Source organism: Prunus persica, chromosome G4 (genome assembly GCF_000346465.2).
Source record: "Prunus persica cultivar Lovell chromosome G4, Prunus_persica_NCBIv2, whole genome shotgun sequence".
Classification (NCBI taxonomy): domain Eukaryota; kingdom Viridiplantae; phylum Streptophyta; class Magnoliopsida; order Rosales; family Rosaceae; genus Prunus; species Prunus persica.
In genome coordinates, this window is record NC_034012.1 from 2528244 (window position 1) to 2553662 (window position 25419).

Genomic DNA, 25419 nt, shown 5'->3' on the forward strand with positions numbered 1-25419 from the left:
AGAAAGATGAACAGCAAGCACATCCCTTCCTTCCACCGTCGTACTTGCATAATTGCATTGCACCCTCCACAGTCACGACTCACGAGCCCCAAAGCCCAAAATTATTCACAGCACAGCAATGCACGAAGCCACCTTTCCACCTCCCGCCAGCCGTCACACTCACACGTGTCTTTTATTGGGCTCAAGAATTTGCCACCTCGTTATGCTCTTTTACCATACTGTAAATTTTAGATGCCACGTGACTACAAAACCACACAGTAAAGTAAACTCTCTATCTGGAAACTTCCACACCGTTCTGGTTCTTTCGACATATTGTTTCTCTTTCCTTCGAATTCCAGTGCCACTTTCCTTAATAAGAGCAAAGCATCAGTTTGCGAACATACCCAATTATAAATTTTGATAGCCTTGAAGAATTTGAGCAATTCATTGAGTTTTAAAAACGCTAGCACCTGTCTGAAGAGCAGGAAGATATGGGTGTGGATTACTACAAGCTTTTGCAGGTTGACAAGAACGCCACAGATGACGATTTGAAGAAAGCTTACAGAAAGCTGGCCATGAAATGGCACCCTGATAAGAACCCCACCAATAAGAAAGAAGCTGAAGCGAAATTCAAACAGATCTCTGAGGCCTATGAGGTTGGTCTTGTCTTCACCCTTATCTTCCTTTTCTTCGTTCACCTATTTTCTTTTGGTTATTGTTGTTGTTGTTGTTGTTGTTGTTGTTTTTTACTTTTTATCATCTGGGTTTTATACCTCTAAGCAAATCCCACATGTTCCTCACCTCCTTTTCTATTTAAGTCTCATTGTATAAGTTAAAATTTCCATCTTTTATATTTAAATTTCCTCAAATGACAGAAAGATTCCATCTTTCATCGTTTTCTAGATGGTGTACGAATGCCAGAGCTTGGAATCTGATATTGTGTCTTTTGAATTTATAGGTTCTGAGTGATCCCCAGAAAAGAGCAATTTATGATCAATATGGAGAAGAAGGCCTAAAAGGCCAGGTGCCGCCACCAGATGCTGGTGGTCCTGGTGGAGCTACCTACTTCCAAACTGGGGATGGTCCAAATGTCTTTAGATTCAACCCCAGAAATGCCGACGACATTTTCGCTGAGATTTTCGGGTTCTCAAGCCCCATGGGTGGAATGGGAGGTGGAATGGGAGGTGGAGGAGGTGGTGCTGGTAGTGGCATGAGGGGTACAAGGTCCTTTGGTGGACTGTTTGGAGATGACATGTTTAGCTCATTTGGAGAAGGCCGGCCCATGACTCAGGCTCCACGAAAAGCTTCACCGATAGAGAAGAGGTTGCCATGTAGCCTTGAGGAGCTCTATAGGGGGACTACTAAGAAGATGAAAATATCAAGGGAAATTGCAGATGCAAGTGGGTAAGTTCCTGCTTATCATTCAGTTTTATAGAACGTACTTGTTTAATTTATTTTATGACTTGTGCATAATCAGTTATTCATTCATTTGACAATTTCAGAAGTTTCTGTAAAAAGGATGTCAGCAGTTTTCTGCATTCCAATTTTAGTTGGACTTTATTTGAGTTGATCTGTTTATTGTGTTCTTATCTTTTGAAAAGGAAAAGAAAAAGGAATATAAGTGATGCGACCATCCCATTTCCCTGCTGTTGATTGAATGATTCGTTATTCATATTGCAAGTCATGTGACCAATCTATCTATTTTCTGGTTAGTGACCTTACTTATCATGTGATGCAGGAAGACCTTGCCAGTGGAGGAAATTCTAACCATAGAAATCAAGCCTGGCTGGAAAAAGGGAACAAAAATCACCTTCCCAGAGAAAGGGAATGAGCAAGGAAACGTAATTCCTGCAGATCTTGTGTTCATAATTGATGAGAAACCACACAGCACATTCACAAGGGATGGCAACGACCTTGTTGTCACACAGAAGATCTCCCTAGCAGAAGCTCTCACGGGCTACACAGTCCATCTGACCACACTAGATGGAAGGACCCTCGCCATCCCCATCAACAATGTCATTCATCCAGACTATGAGGAGGTTGTCCCTAAAGAGGGTATGCCCATACCTAAAGACCCATCCAAGAAGGGCAACCTTAGAATCAAATTCAATATCAAGTTTCCGAGTAGGTTGAATTCTGAACAGAAAGCCGGAATTAAGAAACTTTTGGCGGCATGATTTGATTTCGGGGCATGATTTGATTCGAGTCATTCGATCCACCATGCGCCATGCGAATCTTCTGGGATCTTCTGGGACGGTTGTGAATATGTTTTTTGAGATGGCCTGGATTTGTATAACTAGTTAGTCTTTGTAAGGTTAAACATTTGTTTGCCCCACAGATGTAAGCTGGTCAATTCTAGCTTGGAAGAAGCAGCAAATAAAGCTTAGTTATGTTTTCTAGAATTTAATCTTGTTCAGTGATCGCATCACACGATTGTCTCCAATATAAATGACCCTTTCTCCAAAATTGAGTTGCTTGTTTAAAAATGGGAAAATAAAAATGAGAAAAAACTATTATCAAAATATCTTCAAATACAATCTTCCATGAATATAACTGAAATATAAAAGATAGGATCTTTGCAGTATAACTTGCTCATCTTTTTCATTAGGTAAAGGTTTGTTACACGCTTAAAATGACTTACATGTTACACTGCATAACTACTGCAGGACCTCTATCCAGTACTTCTATCCAGACTACTGCTAAAAATGTAATCCATAAACAGGGAAAGTTTAAAATAAAAGGGAGGCTAATAATAATAATAACAATAAAAAGAAGATTTGGTGGGGCAATATTGATTCCATCACCAGGATAGGATGAGCCGCTAGTGAAGCTGCAATATCAAAAATTATATTGCAGCCAGTATATCTGGGATGCTTGCACAAAGGCAGTTCAGGTTTCAAACTTCAATCACTATAGTCATCTGAAACTGCAGAATCTGAGCCATCATCATTTGTAATCTTGTTTTGTATTTCATCCGAGGCATCACTCATATCTACATCCCCCTCTGAATCTTCATCTCTCACTTCTTCAATGCCATTATTGTCATCTTCAGAAGCATCCATATCCTCATCACTTGCTTCCAGTAAACCCTCGTGCCATCCGCTGGAAGTCCCATCAAATCCAGTTTCCCAGTTTCCTTGTTCATATCCCACTGCTTGGTCATCGTCTTCAGATTCCAATGCCTCTGCTTGTTCATATCCCTCTCTTTGTTCATCACCTTTCATATGGATCATATCTATCTTTTCATCATCCCATTCCTCACCCAAGTTTCTCGGGGAATCCCCTCCACTCTCAGGGCTACTGCGTACGTCAGTCATGCGGCCCAGAGGTGTCCCCTCAACAACCCTGTCCTTTGTTCTCCTCTTTCTAACAGTTCTGCGACCCCGTGCACTCCCTTGTCCTTGTGTTCTTTTCCCAACCGGTCTAAACCCTTGACTTAGATTCCCACTACCCTTTTGCCGACTTGCACCAGATTTGGAATTATTCACTTTTCTCTGCCACTTTTTACCGCGCCCTTGCTCACGACCTCCCCTACCACGTCTAAAGCTGTTTCGTGCACTTTTCAGGTGAGTATTGTTCTCTTCCCGAATGTATTCATTGTGGCCTACTTCTGTTTGTTCAGACTCTTTCAGTGGGGCAAGTCTCATAGGGAGCTTCTGTGGACAAGAAAAGCACATGTAAGATCACTCGTTCATGGCACGTTGAAAGTTGTATAAACACCACCAACGTAAATTCAACATATTCTATAAGGCAGGTCCCATGCAGATAGACTGATATGTAAGACCACTAGTTCATTGACACGGTGAAAGTTGTATAAACACCAACATCAATTACATCTATGGCTAGCATATTCAACATTGGGGGGTTCCATCCAGATAGACTAGAACCGCCAAATCTTCATAATATCACAAGATTTGTATTTTTCTAAAAGAATTGCAAGCATTTGTGTCAGTAATCATACACCTGATTCTCTTTCAACTTCTTTTTTTGGGGAACCCTCAATGAGAAGAACAGGAACACTCACCAGATATTCTTTGACTTCCTTGTCTCCGTTGGGCTCAGCTTTCTCAAGCTGTATATGTGTAATCGATGAATCCATCTCATGAAGCCTCAGAGCCACAGCTGCAGTGGTATGTGGTATCCAAGGAAGTAGGGGAACTGATCCACTGTCTAGAAAGTCAGGAACAAAAACCTCTGATTGTTTGCTGGTGCCAAGTAATTCCTCCGTCGCTGCAAAGTTTGATGACAGAAAGTCTCGCTTCACGGCAGTCTCAAGCAGAGTCAATATCTGCAACAAAGTTTGTCCAAAATTGAGCAACTCAATATATAAATTATGTATCATGAATTGACACATCATGAGCCATGGTCATACTGGTCTGAAGCTCACCGGTGAATAGAATACCATACCACGTAGAAAAATGCATGCGGAATTGATGGATAAATATTTCCACATGATATTTTCATATTGTTTGTGAAAAAAAATCAGGAAATTAATTTACATCATGACAAAGGTTGAATCATAAGAATGAAACGAGAAAAAGGTAAGACAACCTGTAGAAGTTCTTCCGTTGATGATGATGCATTCAGTTTCCCACCCCAGGTCTTTCGACGGTCTTCAGTCCAAAACGATTGAAGAGCTTCTGGTGGAATAGATACCTATCAAACAGAATGTCAGTGATGTATAGACTCAATAAAATAAAATAAACAAGTGCACATACATTAGATGCCACGTTCTTAGGCAAGCAAACTCAAGATTATAGTGAAGCCATTAGCATCTCACCTCAATATGAGCTATTAATGCCTTGAGCAATCTTCTGCCCAAGGGAAGAGAAGTACATGGCATATGGGAATCCCAAGGTTCCAACTTCCTTTTTTCTTTACATTGAATCACATGCTCGCTAAAGTTAAAATTTGCATAGAAAGCACTGAAAGTCTGATGGCAAAAAGCACAGTGGGAATCTTCAAAGTAGTAACAACTAAGGCAGAAATCGCAAACATCAAACAGTGATCTGCACCTCTTCTTCGCATACTTCATGGCACAAAATGTAGATGAGCTAAAGCATTCTTTCCACATCCACTTCTGAAAATCTTGATACCTTCTCAAGGCAGCCCTTTTTTCAGCTTCATTTCTGTCAAGCTCAATTCTGAAAGAAGAGGATGTCTCTGCTGTATCAGAATTCAAAGCACAAACAGTACTGCCAGGGCTGTCGAAACCAGAAGGGCAATCAGGGCTAGAATCCATGTCGGCTTCATTTTTAACACGGTTTTTACTTGGGCCTGCACTGTTAGGACAATGTGAAGTTTTCCGAACATTGTCCTTGAACGATGCCTCAATCTTTTGCAACATTAAGCGTAGATGGGATTCCCTAATCCCACGTGTGTCCAGAGACGTCAATAGAGCATCAAAGGCCTACACAGATAATGGATTCAACAAATTAAAATAATGAAAAAAACAGAAGAAGCAAGGTTAAAACCAAATACAAGTCTAAAAGAATTGAACCAGAAAAGTATTTATCAACATTTAGCACCAGAAAAAGGTTGAAAGCGCAAGAAGCCACCATTATTGGGATACCAAGACCAAAGCATCTTAATCTTAACTTTGCAGAAAAAGGAATATAAGAAACTCTTAAAAGGAAAATTGAAACAGCATGTCAAATCTAACAAACATAAAATTTGATTCAACCAAGCAAGCAGACAAAACCTATTACAAATGTAAGACGTGCTGCCAACATCAATCACAAGACCCAAATCTTGATGATCAGATATTTTATTCCAATTGGTAACAAGGCCAGCAAACAGATAATAAAGAATCAACTTTACTAAGAAGCAAATGATGCCTAGCCCAACCTCAATTTACTCAAAAGGGCTGGAAGGGTCAATGGCAGTTTCTCCTAAGGAGGATGAAATGCAGTCATAACCAACAAAAATATTTACCAGTACTAAAATATTCTCATGTCATACACAAGCCCTGAAACAAATTGTTAAACCCGTAAGCATTTAAGTACCTCTTCAGTGTCAATAAGCCTCCAACTTCCATTATTCAATTCAATAAAAATCCTGCCTGAACCAGGATCATTGCTTGATGCAGATGCAACAAATTGCCAGTATCGATTATGCCTGCGATCTTGACCAAGAGGCAGGGACCTATATGCATACATCTCTTCTGCTCTATGTGCAATATATGATTTTAACTGTGAGCGCGACCTTTTTGATGCATATGCAAGTTGCTGACTCAAGAAGTTGTCAGGACCCATGGAAATATCTTGGGCTCCTAAAGTCCTTTCAACTGGCAAACCATTAAGCTGATTCTGAACACCTTGTGAACCATGGATTGACTTTTGATTTTCTGCAGTGCCTGGAGATGCTTCAATATTTCTATTATCAACATCCCGTACAGGGCTTTGTCCATCCTCCACTCCGATAACTTGTGTTTCAGATTTGCCTCCCACAAAAGATGGAAAATCTAACTTACCGACATTCTCTTCTTTTAGGCGACTTTTATCAAGCTGTGCTTCTGCCCACATTTGCTTCTTAAGAGCATTTGCAGCTTCTAAGCGATCCTGTTGAACTCGTGGTGTCAAATTTAACACAGAAAATACAACAATTCATTGATTTTCACAAAATTGAAAAAAAAAATGTTTACCTCAAGAACAACACGGATGGAGTTTCCTTCATTTGCAACACCAATTAAGGTAACCAGGCCATTAAGACGCTCTTCCACACTGAGATCAGAATATTCCCCTTCTGTAAGTCCTTGAACCCATGACTCACCTGATTTGCTTTCATCAATCTCCATATTTTCTTGGTCAAGATTACTAGCACTAATATCCGCACCCGAAACACACTGTTTAGAGGAAGCACTAGGGCAGTTTGCATCTTTGGAACCACTCACTGGGGAAGATGAAACATCGTTTTCAAACTCATTTTGCACATTCAGTGCAACATCATTGCATAAATCCTTTCCATTTTCTGAGAAAGTAATTACTTCATTGTAATCATCAGGGGATTTCTTTGCAACTGATGGAGTAGCTAAGTCATCAACTTCTGGATCGTCATCAACTTCATCACATTCAAAGTCTTCGTCTCTTTCAACCTCATCATTTTCAACCTCATCAGCATCATCTCTTTCAACATCATCGGCATCTTCTGCAGCTAAAAACCCATTTTCAAATATCTGAATTTTCTTCCGTGCTGCAGAAAGTATGGCCTCGGCATCAGCAGGATCCTTTCTGTAAGCAGCTCGTACGCGATATGTTGAAGGAGCTATTCTTTCGAAAAGCTTAGTATCTCTTGTCAAAGCAACAGAAATTGAAGCTTCAGGAGTCTTGCTTGTTGTCAGGTCCCGAAGGCCAGATTTCTTACAGAAAAGAACAAATAACAGAAAGAGAAAAAAAAAAAAATCAGGAAAGAGGGAGCAAATAAATCCCGATACCAAAAAACTCAACTCTTGTCGCAAGACACACAACAGAGTTTCTGCTAACATTAAATGAAATCACCTGAATCTTGTCAGCAAGCTCTAACACTGTTAGTCCCTTGTTTCCCTCAAGTGAAAGCACATGAAAAGCTGCAAATTTTACAGTTCCAGGAGTCAACCGGTGTCTAGATTTTCGTGGGGCTAGTAAGCCTTTTTCTTGCATTATTGCAAATGCATTTTCAGCTGCTGAACCATTGCGAAGATTAGAAATTGCATCCTGACAACCTTTACCCTGAAATTACAAGTAATACTGTGCGTTTTACAATTTTTGGAATTTTATATATATAAAAAAGCATGTCTGAATGTACTCTATTGATTGAGCAAAATTTACATACGGACAGCCACCTTTAAGGTGGTTTAATATGAATGAAAATTGATACTGAATTAGAACACGCCGCCCGGTCTGAAAGTCCAAGATTTTAAGTCTTTGAGCCTTGTGCTAATATTACACTTCAAGCTAAGTCCAAACAACATTCATATGGGTTCCTTAGTTATTTATATTTTAGAGTTTTTTAGTAAAAATAAATTAAAATTCACTTTTGTTGTGCTTAGTATGCTAAGCCTGAACTACTACCTCAATTCACCCTTTCATAGAGTTCAACTCACAAATCAATACTGAGCGGAGAGAAACATCTATCAGGAGAGTATGACCATGTGGTATTCCTTTTGTTTTTCAGTTTTTTCCTTTTACTCTTTCCTTAACTGATGAAGGAGATGAATTCCTTTGAAAGAAAAGATAATAAATAACTGAAAAGAGAACCTCATCATTATCAGGAGAGTATGACCATGCGGTACTCCTTTTCTTCAACTGTGGCCCAAATCCGGCAGACAGTGCTAGTTGCCGGAATATTTCTGGCCATGTTAGCAGATTTAAGTGCTGCTGCCAGTTTCGTATATCAAAGCCCCATGCATATGCCTGAAACAGAAAGTAAAATTCAATATATTTAAAGAACAATTAGGAAAAAGCAATAAAATGAACAAACAAAACAACTGCAAGCATGCAGAGAGCGAAGATTACTCCTTCAACAATCTGTGGATGTCCACCACCAGGATTAGCAGCACCATTTTGATTTACTCCTAATCCAGTAGAAGGAGTCCTTGCAACATCTTCAATATCTTTTATAATCAACCTCAAGAGAGCAACATGGATCTCTCCTAACAACCTTGAATCCTGATATCAAAATTGTATGGAATTAAACAGCAGCAGAAAACAGATGAAGAACAGTTAACTAGAATGCACAATTTTGAAACAAAATAACTCATTGGTGGCTCACATAGTCATGAAAAGCTTGAACAAACTCATCAAGAGTAAAAGGCCATAACTCGAGAACATCAGCAAAGGTAATCAAAAATCTCCAAACCTGTCACCATCACGATACTCAATCATCAGAACCAGAGGCATTAATTCAAATATCAGCAAGAAAATAATCTATTCAAAATAACATGCATATGACAATATTGGAGAGAGCATTTAATTTATAACTGCACAGAAAAAACTGAAAACCATGAGAATCACATGCCAAGAAGAGCATATTGAAGCTGGACCATAGATATTACCAACCATGCAGTGTGCATAAGGACATAATGTAACCATCAGCCATACAAGAATATAAAAAATATACACATAGTACTTCTAAAATCTCATGTAAAAGGAAAAAGGAAGGACGCACCATTAGGAAGTTACCAATATTCTCCTCTGAGTTGATCCACGGCTGAACTGCAAATGGTCTTTTTAATTGCACGGACTTAGGTGGGAATGCAGCCAGAGAATCTAAAGCAGAAAATCACCTCATCAGAAAAATTGGTAGAGTTACTACAGAAAATAATGAGCCAAAACAATGAAGACAATCTCATGGAGTTGAGGAGGGGAACACAAGATGAAATTCTCAGTGCAGAATGCCAAGCAATACCTACCTCTGAATGCATCAAGGTTTTGCAAGGTGTCAAGATCAATACAAATGATTGAGGATAAACCCTTGCTTGCAGCAGCCAATTCCATTAGTTCTAGTTGCTCATCCTCAATAAGCTCCATAGATTCTTTAGCAAGCCTGCGTGCAGTAGCCTTCTCAAGTGCTGCTTTGCGTCTCACTGCCTCTCTCTCTTTGCGAAGCTCTTCCTTTTGCCTCCTTTTCTCAGCCTGCAAGATAAACCCAGGAGAAGAAAAGCAAAAAAGACAAGGGGGGATCAAGAATTTATCATTTTATGCTGAAAAACCAAAGATACAAAACAAATGCATTACATTAGTGGCTCCTCAAACTTACTCTTATATATTCTTTCTGCAAAAACTTTTCCCTTCGTTCAATTTCACGTTTTTGCTCACGCTTTGATCTCTCTTCCTCTCGCTGCCTTTCACGCATCAACCTCTCTTCTTCTTTTCGTCTCTCACGGTCATGCCTTTCCATTTCTTTCCTCATTCGTTCCTCATTCTATAAACAGAAAAATATCAGCATACAAACACCTATAGTTCAGAACAAACATTTTGGAGTGAAAAATAGAACCTTTCTCCTCAGAATATCCTGTTTCTCCAGCTCCTTCCGGATCCGAATCTCATGAGCTTCAACTTCTTTAGCAATTCTAGCTTCTTCACTCTACAAGGGGCAACTATTAAAATAATCCTTGATTGAGAAAATATAGTTTTCGAATAAAATTGAACCGCACAAGTATACCTTGCGTTTCCTCTCCATTCTCAGCATAGAGTCATTAATTTGACCATCAGACAATACATTAGAGTTTTCCGGTGCAACAGTAGGAGGATCACTAAACTGAGTATTTACTCTAACATTAGTAAAGGAGTCCCTTTGTGGCACACAGCCATCATCACCAGGAGATGGAAAGGCCACTGCTTGCCTCTCCTGCTGAGACAGAAGACGAACACGCGACACATGACCATGACCATGGACACCATGAACCCTTGACAAAGGCTCATTTCCAACTGCAAATGATGAAGCTCTGGCACTAGGACCATCAATTGGTGAATCTTGAAAATGAGATTGTGCGGCTTGTCCATATGCATCAGACCGAATACTGGAGTGATCTTGAAGAAATGGATATTCATGGAGAGCCCTTGGAGTTGCCTGAGATGAAACACATACTAATTCAAAATTACAAGTGGTGATGCAATTGTCTTATGGTTATTTGATTGAAATACATTCACTTTCTATTTCTAAACAACACATCATTTGAAAAGAGTATGCGTTTATCAGAGTTTCTTAACAGAAGGTTATGGTATACTGGCAAGCGGGAGAACAAAGTAGTGGTATATTTATTCGCTAAAAGAAAATCTAATACCCAGAACTTGGAAAATGAGAGAGCAAATGGACGCTTCTCTCGTATTTTTAGGGATAAAGCCACATAAGTTATAAAGGATGTATCATACTAATAAAAAAAGAGCAATACATGTATATCACTTAATGATTCACCAGCATATCATTGCACATGCCATCATATGGTGCATATAAAGTAATAACTTTTATCAAAGAAAAAGAGACGGACTTTATTTGGTTTTGCATCATGCCGCTCATATTTGCCCTCCAAAGCATGGGCAGCCCGCTTCTGCTGCTCTGCAACTGCTTCACCAAGCACAGAAACAAAAGGGTTAGCAGCAAACCGATCGCATACAAGAATCAGTCAAACAATAGGCAATAATATGCTAGATTAATAATGTGGCCTTTATTGAGCAATAAATCATATGTTTTCGCAATTTTTCTGATTCCAATGCAATAATTTTAGGAAATAGTCCATACTTTTAGACCACCCCCACCACCACAAGATGAAAAAATTTGGAACTCAAACTTCTTAACATAATCACCACAGTGCATAAAGCCTCAAAGCAAATGTGAATGTTAAACTACACTAGAAACCAAAGTTAAACCAACTAAAAAAACCTTAATTATTAAGAAAATTGGTGAACCAAGTAGCAAGTGTGATCCAAATGCATCTGGAAACTTGTAAAGCCCATGACTGCCATAAAATAAACAAACTTATTGATACATTTAAACATGGCAAAAAGAAAAGTCATGAAAATAATTTCTGTTTATCTTAGAGATGGGAATGCAAAATACAAATATGCTCCGAGAAAAACAGACCATCATAAACTCACTAGACAACTACAAGCACAAAATTCTCTGCATAATGCTGCAACGAAATCCCATATAAGTCAAGTACAAGGCATTGCTGAACTGAGCTGTACAATCAATAAGGGAACCCAATAGTTATACCTATAGGTGCTCCGAACGCATCTGGCGGCAACCGATCGAACTCTACGCCGAGAACTGGCCCATCTTCCCTCAATGGCTCTCCCAATTGAGCTTCCACACAAGCAATGGCTCTAAGCTCCAATATCGACTGGGGTGACTCGTAATACCTCCTCCTCATTGGCACATCGTCAGCCCCACTCCTGGAAACCACATTCCGCAACTCCGCATGCCCAAACGGGCTTGAGCCGGAGCCTGAACCCGACCCATAATCACTACCTGGCTCAGACCCGTGAGCCAAATCATCAATAGGAGGCTCGGGCAAAGTGGGCACCGATTTCCGCTGTTTCTTTGCTGGACCCCCTTCCTTTTTGTCCTTCAATCTTCTGTGACAGAACCACATCTGCAACTGCCGATCAGTAAGCCCTAATTTTTCCGACAGCTCCGCCCTTATCGCCTCCGACGGGTAGGTCTCCACTGATCAAAAACCCAAAAAATAAAAGAAGCTTCAATTTTCACAGACAGTAGCTATAAATTTAAAACAAAAAAAAGAAAAAAATCGAGATTGAACTTACAGGCATAAGCTTTCTCGAGGGTTTCAAGCTGAAAGGGGGTCTTCATCTGGCGCTTGGGCTTGCTCTGTCCCTCACTGGAATTATTAAATTTACCATTACTGTTGTTATTTTCATGATTTTTAGTCGGATTTTCTCCTTCGGAAGCACCCTCCATTGAAGCAAGATCAAGATCTGGGCAGAACAAAGCTTCTTCCTTCAAGCCTTCAAGGCCCCAAACCTCGAAACCTCGAAACCCTAGAATTCCCAAATCCTCATGGAGAGAAAAACAAAACAAAAACTGGGTCTTCCGAAAGCAAACAAACAAACAACGAAGAATCTGATTTCTCCTTTTCTCTCTCTCTATCTCTATATCCTCTCTCTTTTCCTTTCTTTAAACAAATACCGTAACAGTCAAGGAAAAGATCAAGAAAGAGAGAGGCGTAGAATTATCATGATGGAATAATGAGAATAACATGAATAAAATAAATGTGAATTTCGGGGATTGACATGAAAATATGACAACAACAACATCAATAACAAGAATAATATCAAAAAATAGGAAAAGGCAAAATCAGGAACATAAAACCAACAGTCTTTCCTCACTCTAATTCCACCTTCCATAATTTTCTTATTTTTTTTGTTTTTCACTTTTCTATTTCTATTTTCTTTTCTTTCGGTCTTTGTTTTGTTTTTGTTGCCTTTTCTTTCTTTTTTTTTAATTCGATGGTACTTTCATACTTCGTTGCGTCAAACGATACGAGGCCCTTTTCTCAGTTTTAACGTTGCGTGGTTTGGTTGGGCTGGCTAAAAACACGAACCCACGTTCCAACCAACAAAAATGAACTTCTTTTTATTTTGTGTTTTGTGTTTTGGTTCCAGCGAGCGGATGCCGAAAACTCTCTCTTCGTGTTTGTTTTTAATTCGATTGACTTTTCAATTTTTTAGGTTGTACGAGTTTTTTCTTTCTTTTTTTTATGTTTTTTTTATTGATGACTCTAATGTTATTGCAAGTGTGCGTGTGTGTTTGATTTCGAAGGCTTCTGTCTGGTTGTTAATTTAGGTTCTTTGTGATCTTTGGATGCGATCTTCGGCTGCGATGATCGAGCATGTCTTTCTGGTTTGTGTTGTTGCGGGCCCCGCTGTCCGCTTTGGAAATCTTTGGGCTAGGCTTTCTGAGCTGGGCATGTATTAAAGTACAAAAAAGGGTCCGCCCACAACAAATTTTAGGCATGTTATATTTTCGACTTTTATGTTTTCTGGCTTTTTTCTTCTTGATAAGTAAATATGTTGGTATAATTTCTTGATCAGAGAAAAAAACATGTCGTTATAATTTTAACTGTTTCTGAATGTTCGAGCATTGCTCGAGAAGAGTTCGAGTAATGCTCCAGGGTCCCAGAATGCTCGAGTACAACTCGAGCGATTAGTTTTTTAAATCTTGGAAGAAAAATAACTACATGTCTTTATTGTGTTATTAAAAAAATTAATTTTCCAAATTTCACAACTTCCATACTAAAAGAGCACAACGAAATACCAACACCAATTAATCAATGATCATTGAATGCCAGCAGAGACTTAGCTGCCTGATTTGAAAGATGCGAACAAGATCAAAATGTTCCTTTGGGGTCTTGGGCTCTGAGCTCGTGGCAAGCTTCTCACCAGTGAGCAAATGGCTAGAAGACATCAGCAGAGGATATCATACATCTTGCTCTAGCTGTAGTGGTCCACTCGAATCTCTAACCCATCTTTTGAAGGACTTGAGAGATAGAGAGTACGTAGAGTTCGTAAGGTCCTTATCCTTTACCCCTTTGCCGTTGGGTGGCTAAATCTCAATATTCTCCATTCCTAAGGCAAGAGTTTTTGGGTCTAGAGTGAGTTTCTGCCTTCTCAATTTGGTCACATGAAAGTAGAATATCTTTGAGCCACTTTCTAAAGTTCAACGCGATTCTAATAAAAACACTTATGAGCAGAAATGAGAGTGGGAGTGAGAATGAACTTGAACAAAAGAAATAAATTCTCCGTGTTAAATATCATGTGTATATTTCCTATCCTTTCTAATGCATTACTTTACTTTTGAATGAATGAAGATCTAAGCAAAACATGTAAATTGGCAGTTCAAGCATGTCTCTAGATACAGATAGCAATCTATTCACTCACATATAAAATCTCCATTCTCTTGACCCTTTTTAGGCTTCCATCCGTAGGAAGAGCTCATTGTGAGAAAGATAAAAATTGATACATTATTGAATTCCAGTCCACATGAGACCATTGCAAATTAGAATGTCTTTGTGCTCTCAATCAATCGGAGAAAAAAAAACGTGGGAAGGGGGAAATAAACTATAACATGGACAATAGACAGATACTCAATTTGCCATTTCTTCTGAAGGGAATTTATGAAATTTACAATGCAAGGTTCCCTCCATGTCCATTCTTCCCTTCTTCTCATGCAGCTTTCCCTTGCTGGGTTTTATGAACCAAAAAAAGGGTCAGAAGAGCAATAATATTACACAGATAAATTTATTTAATGGAATTGGATGCAAGGGACTAACTGCCACATGCATGAGCTAAATTTAGCTATATCTGACTTACTCGTTTCTCTTCTTCTATTTTGGCCTTGATGTAAGAGTAGATTGCCACTCCTGCAATCGCAATGGCTGTCCCGATACCAGTTTGTGTTGAAATCTTGTTGCCTGTGAGCAGCAAGTAGCAATTAGTTATACAAAAGAAAAAGGGAAGTTGAAGAAGCAAAAGCAGAACCAAGCTGAAGAAAAGAAGAGCCTTACCAAAGACCAAGATGGAAAAGCCAATCACAAATACACGTTTCAGCACATTTCCAACTGCATGTGTAAGAGGTGCCACTCTCTCCAGGGTATTGGTGGCCAGCTGATAATTTCATAACAGGATACTGATTATTAACTTGGGCAACATTTGAGTTATTTTGAGAGGATTATCCTCCTACTATTACAAAGCCATAGAACCATAAGTTACAATAGAAAGTAAAGAAAACAAATGTACCTGATTATAGAGATGGTAGAACAATCCCACCCAGAAGAGATCAGAAACGAACTTGACAAGACCTACTTTAGCAATTGCATCATTGAAGCCGTACTTAATCAGTTGAGGCCCCTCTACCTGTGATATGAGAGAGGACATTGAACCAAAATTCATCACAATTTTTGTTTCAGTTGCACAATCAAACTTCAAGGGTTCTCAAGTGTAAGTTTTACTCACGATGAGAGCCGGTGGAATGCAGACAAGAAGAGCAATGATCGAAATATAGGCATAGAGATTGGTACTGTCCATATCAGTCTGCAAAACCAATAAAACGTTATACAAGTAAGAAGCAATCTTTAGCTCCCCATGTTCTGTCCTATTCAAAACAAAATGCTAGCTAAAGTTCCAGAGCCACTCACCATGGCTTTCTTTGAATAGATACTCCTGTAGGTAAAGGAGATGTTTGAAATCATAGCACTAATGAAGCCAGTCCAGTTGAATGACAACTCAGTCAGCGATGCCATCGACACACCTTCATTTTAAAAGTACGTAAATACTAAGTGAGCAAAGACAGTCTGAATAAATTCTCATGGCTCATAGTTTTTGGGTATCTCCATGATTTACATTTTCCATAGTTTTCAATAGAATGATTGCAACGACGGGATGAACATAAAGAGAAGAGCATACCAAGAACAACAGGAGCCAGGGACAGCCATAGAGACAAGGGGATTGATTGTCCGAGAATAAATTGCGAAGCAGAGGCATTGAAGAATGGCTCAAGAGCTGCAACAAACAAATTCAACGTCAAAATGCAATAATTAAAAGTGCACTTGAACAATTTTGGCCATTGTACCAAACATATGAGAGCATAAGATTTGTCCTCCCACCTTTGATGGTATGTGTGAAGGAGACTGCAACGGCTGCAAATGAGACATTGCTGGTGACGTGGCCAAGTGCATGGCACACGGCCACAGGGATGAGCAGCTTCAACAGGTTTGAGTCAATAGGCTGCACGGAGACGAGAAACACCAGTCAGTCACATAAACAAGACAACCAACTGAACAGTGAACAGATTGAGATTAGCATTATGGGCCTGGGCCTGAAGTGAGTTCACTTACAGCGCGTTTAGGAAGGCCCACGGCCCAGCTTATCAAACAGTACACCACTCCCACGCCCAAGTGCACAACCGACACAAAACTGCACACAAACCTCAAACCCACTTATTCGACCCAAAAAAAAAAACCGCAAACCCACTTCATCAGAAGTTCAGAACACAGACCGAATTCAAATGGCTAGAACCAGCTAAATTACGCCTGAACATGAAACACATATGCTATCCTACGCTTTTTTATTTATTTGTTTACAAGAATTATAGGTAACGAAAATTGAAAATGGCACACTTACTAGGGATACGGGAAGTAATTGTAGATCTTCTTGTTCATGATGTTGAAAATCACATTCAGAAAATACCTGCCCGCCAAGGACGACTCCGTAATTTCACATACAAAATATTTCTCCCAAAAAAAAGCTTGAAAAGTTTATTAAAAAACGTACCACATGAAGAAGAAGAAGCCGGTGAGGATAGCCGGGTACTTGTCGAAGAACCCGAGCGGCGCGACCTTCGCGTCCCTGTTAAGAGCACCGAGTCAGGCAGAAAAGGCCAAAAAGAAAAAAAGCATTAGTCCGGAGGCCGACACGGGCGAGTCAGACCGAGTCGGAACGGAGGAAACGGACCTCACCCGGCGGAATCGTTTCCCTCGGTCGGAGAGGAAGCGGCGGCGAGGCAAGGCCGGAGAATCTCCCTCTTCAACGGCGAGGCCTCGAGCAGCAGCCCGGGGCGGAGTTGCCTCCCCCATATGAGGTTCCCGCCCTCGCTCACGGCGCCGATCGGCCGAGCCGAGAAGAACGAAACGGCGGCGTTTTCCCTGGGAGATGGTTTGCGGTGGCAGGGGAGGGCTCCGAATGTGGTGGCGCGTGATAGCACTCGCGACTCCATGATTGCTGGGGGAATGAGAGTAAACTGAGAGAGAGAGAGAGAGAGAGAGAGAGAGTGGAGAATGTGGTTTGGGAAGCTGCAGTGAGCTCTTATTGGTGATTCAGAGTAGACACACAGCACAGCAGAGACAGAGATGATGCGCACCGTTTTGGAGTGGGTGTTCGAGGGCGGTTAATTGCTTTTGTTTTTGTTCGTCTGGGATATAATCTGTTACGACGCGGAACAAGTTAAATAAAATGCATCCACCAGTGAGATTAGATGAAGAACTTGAAATGGTGAATCGGAGGGTGTGGAGAGGTCGATGATGGCGGGATATGGTGAGGTGGGGGAGGGAGTATGGGAGGTTATGGTCGGTACGGGATATGTTTATGGAGGAGAGTGAGTGAGGGAGATAGGGGAAGAAGTTGATATGACTGTGGAGGGGGGTGGGGACATCTTATCCCCAGCGTAAGGCTTACGAGCAACGAAGATTGGCAGTGTTTTGAAGCCTCTTATCGATTTTGTTTTCTTAATGGCTTTTTTTTCTTTTTCTTATATGTGATGAACTGTCAAAGCTGTCCGTGATGTTGTTATTTGCTTTTTATTCACTGTTCTCACGAGAAGCCAACTGTTTGCCTCTGTACAAAAATTATTTCTGCAGTCCGTCCCAACCCAACTACCAGTCTACTAAATTAATTTCGTTTTCTAAGTGAAGAGGGAGATTCAAATTTGGAACCGAAAGAAGAATATCATTACATTTGGAGTAAATTAGTGATTAAAGATAATAGTTAACTTGGCTTAAGTAAATACTATTCCGGTCATTGAGAGTACGGAAGATGAAATGCTTGAACCAATTGGTAATGTGTTCGATTCTCCATTGAAATCATCTATTGTTTTTCGAAATAAGAAACAAATTAAAATAGTGCAGGAAACTAAAAGAGTTCAAAGTTAATGATTATGAGGATACAACTAATAAAATGTTGGATGTATAGATCAAAATTATTGTTTTATGCATCTTTTATAACAAGTTGGTTTTCTTGGTGCAATTGAAACCCCAATATAGAAGAACATTGTCAATTAAACTCCAACTAGCCATTTATTGGGCCTATGACAGCGTAAATTGTCGATGGACCCGATCCATTTGTCTATGGGCCTGATTGAAGCATTGCATGTTCCCATTTTGATCCAAATTGCCAATGTCGTCGAGTGTTCGCGCCCTAGGCCGTCTAAAGCCTCTGCTGCTGAGCATTACCATTCAGGGACCGTCCAAGACGTCGGGAAAATACGATGAGTCTGAAAGAGAAAAACAATTTCATGATAATCAGTCCGCAGGTAAGGTTGCTGCTACTTCTGTTACAATTAAATTTCTACTTTCCCCTCAAAATTCTTGTGTGATTTAAAGTTCCCGCCTAAGACTGGTGTTACGGGACGACATCTGTTTGATGAAATGCCCCACAGAGTTTAGACTAGGTGGCTTCTTAGCTTGAATTTTACTGCTAATCGATTCATGTTGTTCGTGGGTAGTTCTTTTTATCTGGTTCTTGTCTCATTTTGCTCTTATGTTTATAGAAATGTAGAAATTGATTCAGAGATTTGCAGGCAGAGCTTTTATTGTGCAAAACTGAAACATAATTGGGAGTGAATGATATTGTCTTATTGAGAAAGAGTGCTGCCAATACAATGGGAAGCAAAACTTTGTTTAAATGGTCGAAGCAAATCACTACTTCCCAAGTTGAGCAGCTGATAAAAGCTGAAAAGGACATACAGAAAGCTATTCTCATATTTGATTCCGCAACAGCCGAGTACACCAATGGCTTCCGGCATGATCACACCACCTTTGGTCTCATGGTCGCTAGATTAGTCTCCGCGAACCAGTTCAGGTCAGCCGAGGCGTTACTTGATAAGATGAAGGAGGAGAAATGTAGTGTTACAGAAGATATATTCCTCTCTGTTTGCAGAGGATATGGCCGCGTTCACAGGCCACTGGATGCTGTCAGGGTCTTCCACAAAATGGAGGACTTCCAGTGCAAACCAACCCAGAAATCTTACATTACCATACTTGGCATTCTTGTTGAAGAAAACCAGTTAAAGATTGCTTTCAGGTTCTACAAGTATATGAGAGAAACGGGCATTCCAGCTAGCGTTGTGTCGCTTAATATTTTGATCAAAGCCCTTTGTAAGAACAGTAGTTCCATGGATGCAGCTCTTCGAATATTTTGTGAGATGCCCAATCATGGGTGCACCCCAGATTCATATACATATGGTACTTTGATTAATGGATTGTGTAAGTTAGGAAAGATTGGTGAAGCAAAAGAGCTCTTCAATGAAATGGAAACAAAAGGTTGTTTGCCCTCTGTTGTTACGTATACTTCCTTGATACACGGCTTTTGCCAATCCAACAATTTGGATGAAGCTGTGGGATTGTTTGAACACATGAAAACCAAAGGTATTACTCCAAATGTCTTTACTTACAGCTCTTTGATGGATGGACTTTGCAAGGGTGGGCGTTCTTCACAAGCAATGGAACTATTAGACTTAATGATTCGTAAGCGCCATAGGCCAAACAATATCACTTATAGTACTTTGCTTCATGGACTCTGTGAAGAAGGAAAGCTTCAAGAAGCTTTGGAGATTCTAGACAGGATGAAGCTTCAGGGCTTGAAACCAGATGCAGGGCTGTATGGGAAGGTAATTAATGGCTTTTGTAACATTTGCAAGTTCCAGGAAGCTGCAAACTTTCTTGATGAGATGGTCCTTGGAGGAGTTTCACCTAACAGACTAACTTGGAGCCTTCATGTAAGGATTCATAATGCAGTCGTCCAGGGCTTGTGTAGTAGCGGCAATCCAAATCGAGCTTGTCAGCTGTATCTTAGCATGCGTTCCAGGGGTATCTCCATTGATATGAAGACATTTGATACTCTAGTGAGGTGTATCTGTAAAAAAGGGGACCTGCACAAAGCTTATCGAATTGTTGATGAGATGGTGCTTGATGGATGTGTTCCGGATGAGGGAATATGGAGTTCCATGGTGGATGGGTTTTGGAATCGCAGGAAGGTGCGTGAACCTGCTGAGTTGTTGCAGGCTGAGCTGATGAGTGAAATGGTTGAGCCTGAAACATAAATCTGAAAGTTTTGAGCTAGTAAGTGCTCTTATACACGTTTCATTTATTTTCTTTCTGGTCATGAAAGTTTGTTCACCACATTGCCTTTTCTTTTTCTTTTTATGAAATTATAAGTTACTGGCTCAAAATATGACTACTTACGTGGCACATGATTTATAAAGCACTTGCTTAGTATAATGTCATTGGTAACTGTCCATAGTGAATTTAACCAAGAACGTTGGTAACTGTAGCGCTAGAAAGGATTTTTCTGTATATTAACCATGAAATATATTTGGTTGACAATCTTGAAGTAACTTGTTCTTCCTATTATTCACATACCTCACTCATGTACTACACTCTTTGGCATATAAGAGAAATAAGTATGACAAGCATTTGTTAAATCAGTACCAGATACAATCTATCCTGTCAAGAATCGAGGTTTTTAAAAGCTATTTCTTTAAAGGTGGAACTAGGATTTACAAAAAAAAATAGAAATCATATAACTGACATTGACAGAGCTTGGAGGAAGCTGATATGGAAGAATGAATAAATAACGTTGTGTGCAGTCCACAATTTTAAGGAGCACGCAGGCAAATATTTCTTAATTAAAAAAAGAGGAGTTGTTAATTTACAGACAGGGGGAAGCCAATTCCATGGCGCTTGGTTGGAAAAACAACAAACAACATACTGCAAATGACACCAATGCCAACTGGCAATGCTGTGAGAATCTCCTGAGCCTTATCCGACGGGGTTGGATAGAAGCAATTCACTACATTCTGATCAAATAGTGCAACAGCTGCAAATACAAGTATTGACATAAAGGCATGGAGGAAATCTATAAACCGCAGTTGGAAATTTGCATCAACTTCGGGTGAAAGGGTGGTTGACCCATCGATGATCCATAAGCCTCGGAATGTAGCAAAGCCATAACAGACATTTCCATTCTTGTCTCTATAGCTGTCAGTGAAGCTCAGTAGAAAACATGAAGCTCCACAGAGGGCTACAAGACCAGCAGTCATGGACCGGCTGACTGAGTCACAGTTGCCTTGGTTTGAAAATATGGGTGCTAGAAGCTGAAATGCAAGAACTGTTCCAGTTGGTAAAAGATTGGCCAAATGAGCTGTGCTTTGAAACGTCTGGCGAATGGCTTTCTGTATCAAGGTTCTTTCCTCCTCTGTTACGGACTTTGGCATATCTTGCAAGAGGGGAAGTTTTTGTTCATCATCAGGCCAGTGCCGGGATTCCTCAGCTTGTATCTTGATCTCCATTGACCAGAAACGCTTGAAGCTTCTTTTCCCTTAATGTTTTGGTCTCTTTTCTTGGTTTGTTTTAGAATTTTTGTTGGGAGGAACAATGTTATATAGATAGAGAATAAAAATGAAAAGAGTGGAGGTAAAGGGAGGGAAGAGTAGTTAGTCATGCCTTGCAAGGAAGAGAAACCTAAAACTGGAACTGAAATTGAGACAAAGCTGCTACCAAATGGGATTTTTGGTTTCGTGCATAGAGCTTCAAAGTAGATGAAAGAAAGCTTTTTGGTATTAGACAAATGTCCATCAAGAGGCTTCATTTTTGTGCTAACTGCCCATCAAGCTTTCATGACCGTTATAGACCATGGTTTTTAAAGTTGTCACAAAGAGGGAGGGGTGATGTGATCAGGTTCAAGAAGTTTGGGGCTTACAAGGTTTTTGTTGTTTGTTGCTGAAACGCAAAGTGTATTGCTTAAAGGCAAGAGGCTTCATAAGAGGTATTCTTTACTTTTATTATTATTACTTCTAAATTTAGAAGTGGAGACCCACACTTCTTTGGTTTTAGGCTTTGCTTTTTAGTTTTTCCTTCAACACATGAAAGTCCGTATTGGATGAGATATTAGGCTTCACTTTTAAGGAATTGGTGTTAAGATCATACATGGTGTCATATACTCATACCTTGCACGTTATAACTTTATAAACAGGTGGGAATTGAAACAGGGAAACCACTGTGCCATGTGTTGAACTATTGCTGCCAAAAAGGCCCATTTTTGCAGGCACTGATATGCTGGAGTTTTAATCCACTCACCTTCTAACCAAAATCTTGCAATACATCTGCTTTGTCCCTTTGTTTTTTTTTTGTCTTTTTTGATACCAACAGTAGTATAAGCGACTTTAAACTAATCTAACTTACGAGGAGAATGACTCGAACTTAAGTGCAAAGGGATGGACTCACTGCTCTGACCAAGTAGTCTAACTCACATCTGCGCTTTGTCCATTCACATAGTTAAAACAAATTCAACCCACCTCATATTTTTCAGATCTGAAGCCCATGTATCAAATTGGACACGTGTGTGGTGAGCCTAAATGCACAGGCCCGTCTATTTAAAAAGGACCAGGCATACACGAATAACCCATTTGCTCTTGCTGGGCTCAAGAGAAGATACCAAATAGGCCTTTTTGTTTTGCTGTGTCCTTGTTTTTAAGCAATTTGAAGATAGGAAAACAAAGTCAAAAAAAAGATGTCCTTTGAGAGCTAAAGGTCATAGTTATGGGGAAGAGAGACGTCCCATTCAAAGAGTTTGACAAATTATGTGCCCTCTTCGCGTTGGACCATGCATAATGCATTGCCTGCCAAAGGGGTCACGAGGCTGAAGCATATAGATAGACGCTATAGGCAGAGACTTTTCATCACTTTTTCCCAAGGCAGAATTGTAGCTTCTACTTCTGCTTTAGCATCCGTTACAAACTTTAACCATAACGTACATTTCATTCAGTCACAGTATCTTAATCCTAAAGGAATGAGAATCTCGCTCTTGGTTTAGTGGGTACGAACTTAAAGCTTAATGTTGAAAAAGGTTTTAAATTCAACTCCTCGTGTCTTAATAAAAAGAAAGACTTCAAATCAATAAGTGTTGCATGTACTGTGGTCCTTTTCTGCAACTGCAACATCACAATGCTGGTGTAAATTTTATCATTGTTACGATTCCCTTCCTTTGTTATTTTAATTTTCTGATAACTGAGAAGAATCTTTGAACTATTAGATTACAGAATCTGGTCCAAATGGTTAGGTAACTGTCTACCAGCTACAACAGTGAAGTTGCTTTCATTCTAAAAACAACTATTTTTTTCAACTTTTGTTATATAGATTTCTGGGTCTAATTTGTAACTGTAATTACCAAAAAACTGACATATCTTTGTTAATTAGCCTTTGATACTAGCATGGCATCTAGAGCAGACCCAAAAACAGAAATTGTAGCATCTAGGGAGGGAGGGAGGGAGGGAGGAAGGGAAGGAGGGTATCTACAGTTTACCTTCATTCATGATGACCACCAACCCCTACTTCCTACTCCTTAAATGATTTAAAACATTGTGAAATAATGACACCATCAAACTGGACCCATATATTATAATTTTGTTTCTTTAGGGCATTCATCAAGAAATCATGAAAGAAAAAAAAATTTATGGCATCTGAATTAATAATTATAAAGGTTTTTCCCAGTACATTTTAAAGTTGACCCCATCTTTTTTTTTTTTTTTTTAAAAGACCCTACAAAATGCACAAGCAAATGATCATTTGGAGAGAGGTGGGAGAGGGGAGGGGGTGTGGTGTTCTGAATGATGTGCTGGGTGTGATGATGAATTGTGTCATGTAGCCTATTGGCACAAACAAGCATGTAGACGATCATAGAGTGCGAACCTTAAAAGAAGTCAAGGGAAAATGTTTTTTTTCTTTTTCTGGCTTGGTTGTTCACCTTTCAGTTTCTTTCTAGTACCAATTGATTTGTTGCTTGCTGCTTTTCCCTCATTTTATGGACTGGTTCAGAAAGCCAAAAAAAAATTCAATGATGCCATATGGCCACGAGAATGCTTTTCTGCATATGCACCCATATGAAAACTGTGAATGAATTATGAATATGACTTTGTTGATTTTATGTTCTAACCATCAAGGCTTTGTTATTACCGTTAGAATGAATTTGTAACACGAGTGAGTATTATCTCTGTATTCGAGGTTTTGTGTTTAAATTCTACTCTTTCAATATCAATTGTATTAAAAATAATAAATAAAGACTTTGTTACCGTTTTAATATATGTGTAAATTCAATATCATTGTCCATCTAAATCTTCTTAGCAATTAACAACTTGATTTCTTTCCTATATTTGTGAGAAATCAAATTTTATACGTTTGGCTTGGATTCTCAGATTCTTGCCTGGAAACGACTATGCGCCAAGGAGGAAACAAAGAAGAATATGCAGGGCAGTTTCCTGATAAATTATGCATACGTATAAAATTGAAATTTTTTAAATAAAAAAAAAAAGAGTACAGAAAATGATTCAGGGTCACGGGTTCTGCAAGAGAAGATAAGGATGGATGTGTGATGTGCCACATCTGTTCCTGGGTTATTCGGTACTCCGTTCATTGGATTACGTACTAATTTTGAATTAGAAAAATATTTAAGTATTAATTTAGAAGATGATTTTGCCCTTCTCAAACCTCCTGCACTCATTTAACACTTGAGGAGTGCATAAAATTGTTTTTAGAGTCCAAAATCAATCTAAATTTTCAGATAAGTATAGCTAGGGTTGGATATGGTTCGGTTCAGTCTTGTTTAGGGCCAAAACCAGTACTCTTTTTGTTGTTTTCATGTCCAAAATTAATAGGCGAAAACTACCAAAACCTTAGGCGATTAGGGTTTTAGCATATTGGAGAGGTCAGTTTTCTGAGACATGTCATGCCTTTGAATTTTATATATATGATGCTCATGCGGGTCAGTTTCTGTCTTGTATGATTCTATCCAGGACAATGCATGCCATATAGTAGATACTCAATCGAGATTGCAAGGCCAGTCATGCATCAATCCCACCTTTTTCCACATCAGTTTTGGCTTCTTTTTCTTTGATATTTCTTCAACTTCAAGAGTCTCTCAAGTGGGTCGTACTCCATTTGACTATCGAATGGCTATAACTTAAGGCAGCCTTTCAGGGAAAAAAGGAAAAAGAACAAAGACTTATGATTTCATTGACTTGATTAAGAGTCGTTTCTACAATAGATCCAAAATCATTTTTGGCATCATCTCTTAGTGTCTGGAATAGATTGATGATAATGATATAATCAATATTCGAACCCCCCTCATTTATGAGACGGCTAATTAGTCTAGAAGAAGAGCATCAACCCCTTCAATCAAA

At 39.5% G+C, this 25419-nt stretch overlaps 5 protein-coding genes across 8 annotated transcripts; 2 read left to right on the forward strand and 3 right to left on the reverse strand.

The window, feature by feature from the left end:
- LOC18781285 (dnaJ homolog subfamily B member 4) lies at positions 44 to 2445 on the forward strand. The gene is made up of 3 exons (XM_007211448.2): positions 44 to 635; positions 938 to 1383; positions 1718 to 2445. The coding sequence occupies exons 1-3, from the start codon at positions 471 to 473 to the stop codon at positions 2154 to 2156; spliced, it is 1050 nt and encodes a 349-aa protein (XP_007211510.1). The 5' UTR covers positions 44 to 470; the 3' UTR covers positions 2157 to 2445.
- Positions 2555 to 13647, reverse strand: LOC18778311 (homeobox-DDT domain protein RLT1). Of its 2 annotated transcripts, none has more exons than XM_020561612.1 (18): positions 12222 to 13647; positions 11671 to 12123; positions 10946 to 11022; positions 10120 to 10527; positions 9952 to 10041; positions 9715 to 9879; positions 9368 to 9590; positions 9124 to 9224; positions 8728 to 8814; positions 8472 to 8624; positions 8214 to 8369; positions 7476 to 7685; positions 6623 to 7336; positions 5985 to 6539; positions 4760 to 5389; positions 4531 to 4635; positions 4004 to 4267; positions 2555 to 3635 (listed from the first exon to the last, which is right to left on the reverse strand). In XM_020561612.1, exons 1-18 carry the CDS (start codon positions 12373 to 12375, stop codon positions 2883 to 2885), a joined length of 5298 nt encoding a protein of 1765 aa, XP_020417201.1. In that variant the 5' UTR covers positions 12376 to 13647; the 3' UTR covers positions 2555 to 2882. The 2 variants fall into 2 exon arrangements, with proteins under 2 accessions (XP_020417201.1, XP_020417202.1); XM_020561613.1 differs by having other exon boundaries at positions 10946 to 11019; positions 12222 to 13646.
- LOC18781338 (triose phosphate/phosphate translocator, chloroplastic) lies at positions 14305 to 17836 on the reverse strand. 2 transcript variants are annotated; one of them, XM_007211901.2, is made up of 12 exons: positions 16931 to 17836; positions 16746 to 16820; positions 16596 to 16661; positions 16310 to 16388; positions 16079 to 16199; positions 15879 to 15974; positions 15611 to 15723; positions 15429 to 15506; positions 15213 to 15329; positions 14981 to 15080; positions 14787 to 14887; positions 14305 to 14657 (listed from the first exon to the last, which is right to left on the reverse strand). In XM_007211901.2, exons 1-12 carry the CDS (start codon positions 17185 to 17187, stop codon positions 14640 to 14642), a joined length of 1221 nt encoding a protein of 406 aa, XP_007211963.1. In that variant the 5' UTR covers positions 17188 to 17836; the 3' UTR covers positions 14305 to 14639. The 2 variants fall into 2 exon arrangements, with proteins under 2 accessions (XP_007211963.1, XP_020417203.1); XM_020561614.1 differs by having other exon boundaries at positions 16926 to 17192.
- Positions 18376 to 20667, forward strand: LOC18778740 (pentatricopeptide repeat-containing protein At5g46100). 2 transcript variants are annotated; one of them, XM_020563077.1, is made up of 2 exons: positions 18376 to 18498; positions 18736 to 20667. In XM_020563077.1, the coding sequence occupies exon 2, from the start codon at positions 18847 to 18849 to the stop codon at positions 20284 to 20286; it is 1440 nt and encodes a 479-aa protein (XP_020418666.1). In that variant the 5' UTR covers positions 18376 to 18498; positions 18736 to 18846; the 3' UTR covers positions 20287 to 20667. The 2 variants fall into 2 exon arrangements, with proteins under 2 accessions (XP_020418666.1, XP_007212834.1); XM_007212772.2 differs by having other exon boundaries at positions 18766 to 20667.
- On the reverse strand, positions 20688 to 22152 carry LOC18779584. The gene has a single exon (XM_007211982.2). The coding sequence runs from the start codon at positions 21532 to 21534 to the stop codon at positions 20890 to 20892; it is 645 nt and encodes a 214-aa protein (XP_007212044.1). The 5' UTR covers positions 21535 to 22152; the 3' UTR covers positions 20688 to 20889.

Bases quoted from the DNA above. Each gene is read 5' to 3' on its own strand.
- LOC18781285 (XM_007211448.2), top strand. From the start codon at position 471: ATGGGTGTGGATTACTACAAGCTTTTGCAGGTTGACAAGAACGCCACA. The intron at 636-937 runs GTTGGTCTTGTC...TTGAATTTATAG, and splicing joins AGATCTCTGAGGCCTATGAG to GTTCTGAGTGATCCCCAGAA. The intron at 1,384-1,717 runs GTAAGTTCCTGC...CATGTGATGCAG, and splicing joins GAAATTGCAGATGCAAGTGG to GAAGACCTTGCCAGTGGAGG.
- LOC18778311 (XM_020561612.1), bottom strand. From the start codon at position 12,375: ATGGAGGGTGCTTCCGAAGGAGAAAATCCGACTAAAAATCATGAAAAT. The intron at 10,042-10,119 runs GTATACTTGTGC...TGCCCCTTGTAG, and splicing joins GAATGGAGAGGAAACGCAAG to AGTGAAGAAGCTAGAATTGC. The intron at 9,225-9,367 runs GTAGGTATTGCT...TTTCTGCTTTAG, and splicing joins AAACCTTGATGCATTCAGAG to ATTCTCTGGCTGCATTCCCA.
- LOC18781338 (XM_007211901.2), bottom strand. From the start codon at position 17,187: ATGGAGTCGCGAGTGCTATCACGCGCCACCACATTCGGAGCCCTCCCC. The intron at 16,389-16,595 runs GTAAGTGTGCCA...GTTTGTGTGCAG, and splicing joins AATTACTTCCCGTATCCCTA to TTTTGTGTCGGTTGTGCACT. The intron at 14,888-14,980 runs GTAAGGCTCTTC...TGCTGCTCACAG, and splicing joins CTTTTCCATCTTGGTCTTTG to GCAACAAGATTTCAACACAA.
- LOC18778740 (XM_020563077.1), top strand. From the start codon at position 18,847: ATGGGAAGCAAAACTTTGTTTAAATGGTCGAAGCAAATCACTACTTCC.
- LOC18779584 (XM_007211982.2), bottom strand. From the start codon at position 21,534: ATGGAGATCAAGATACAAGCTGAGGAATCCCGGCACTGGCCTGATGAT.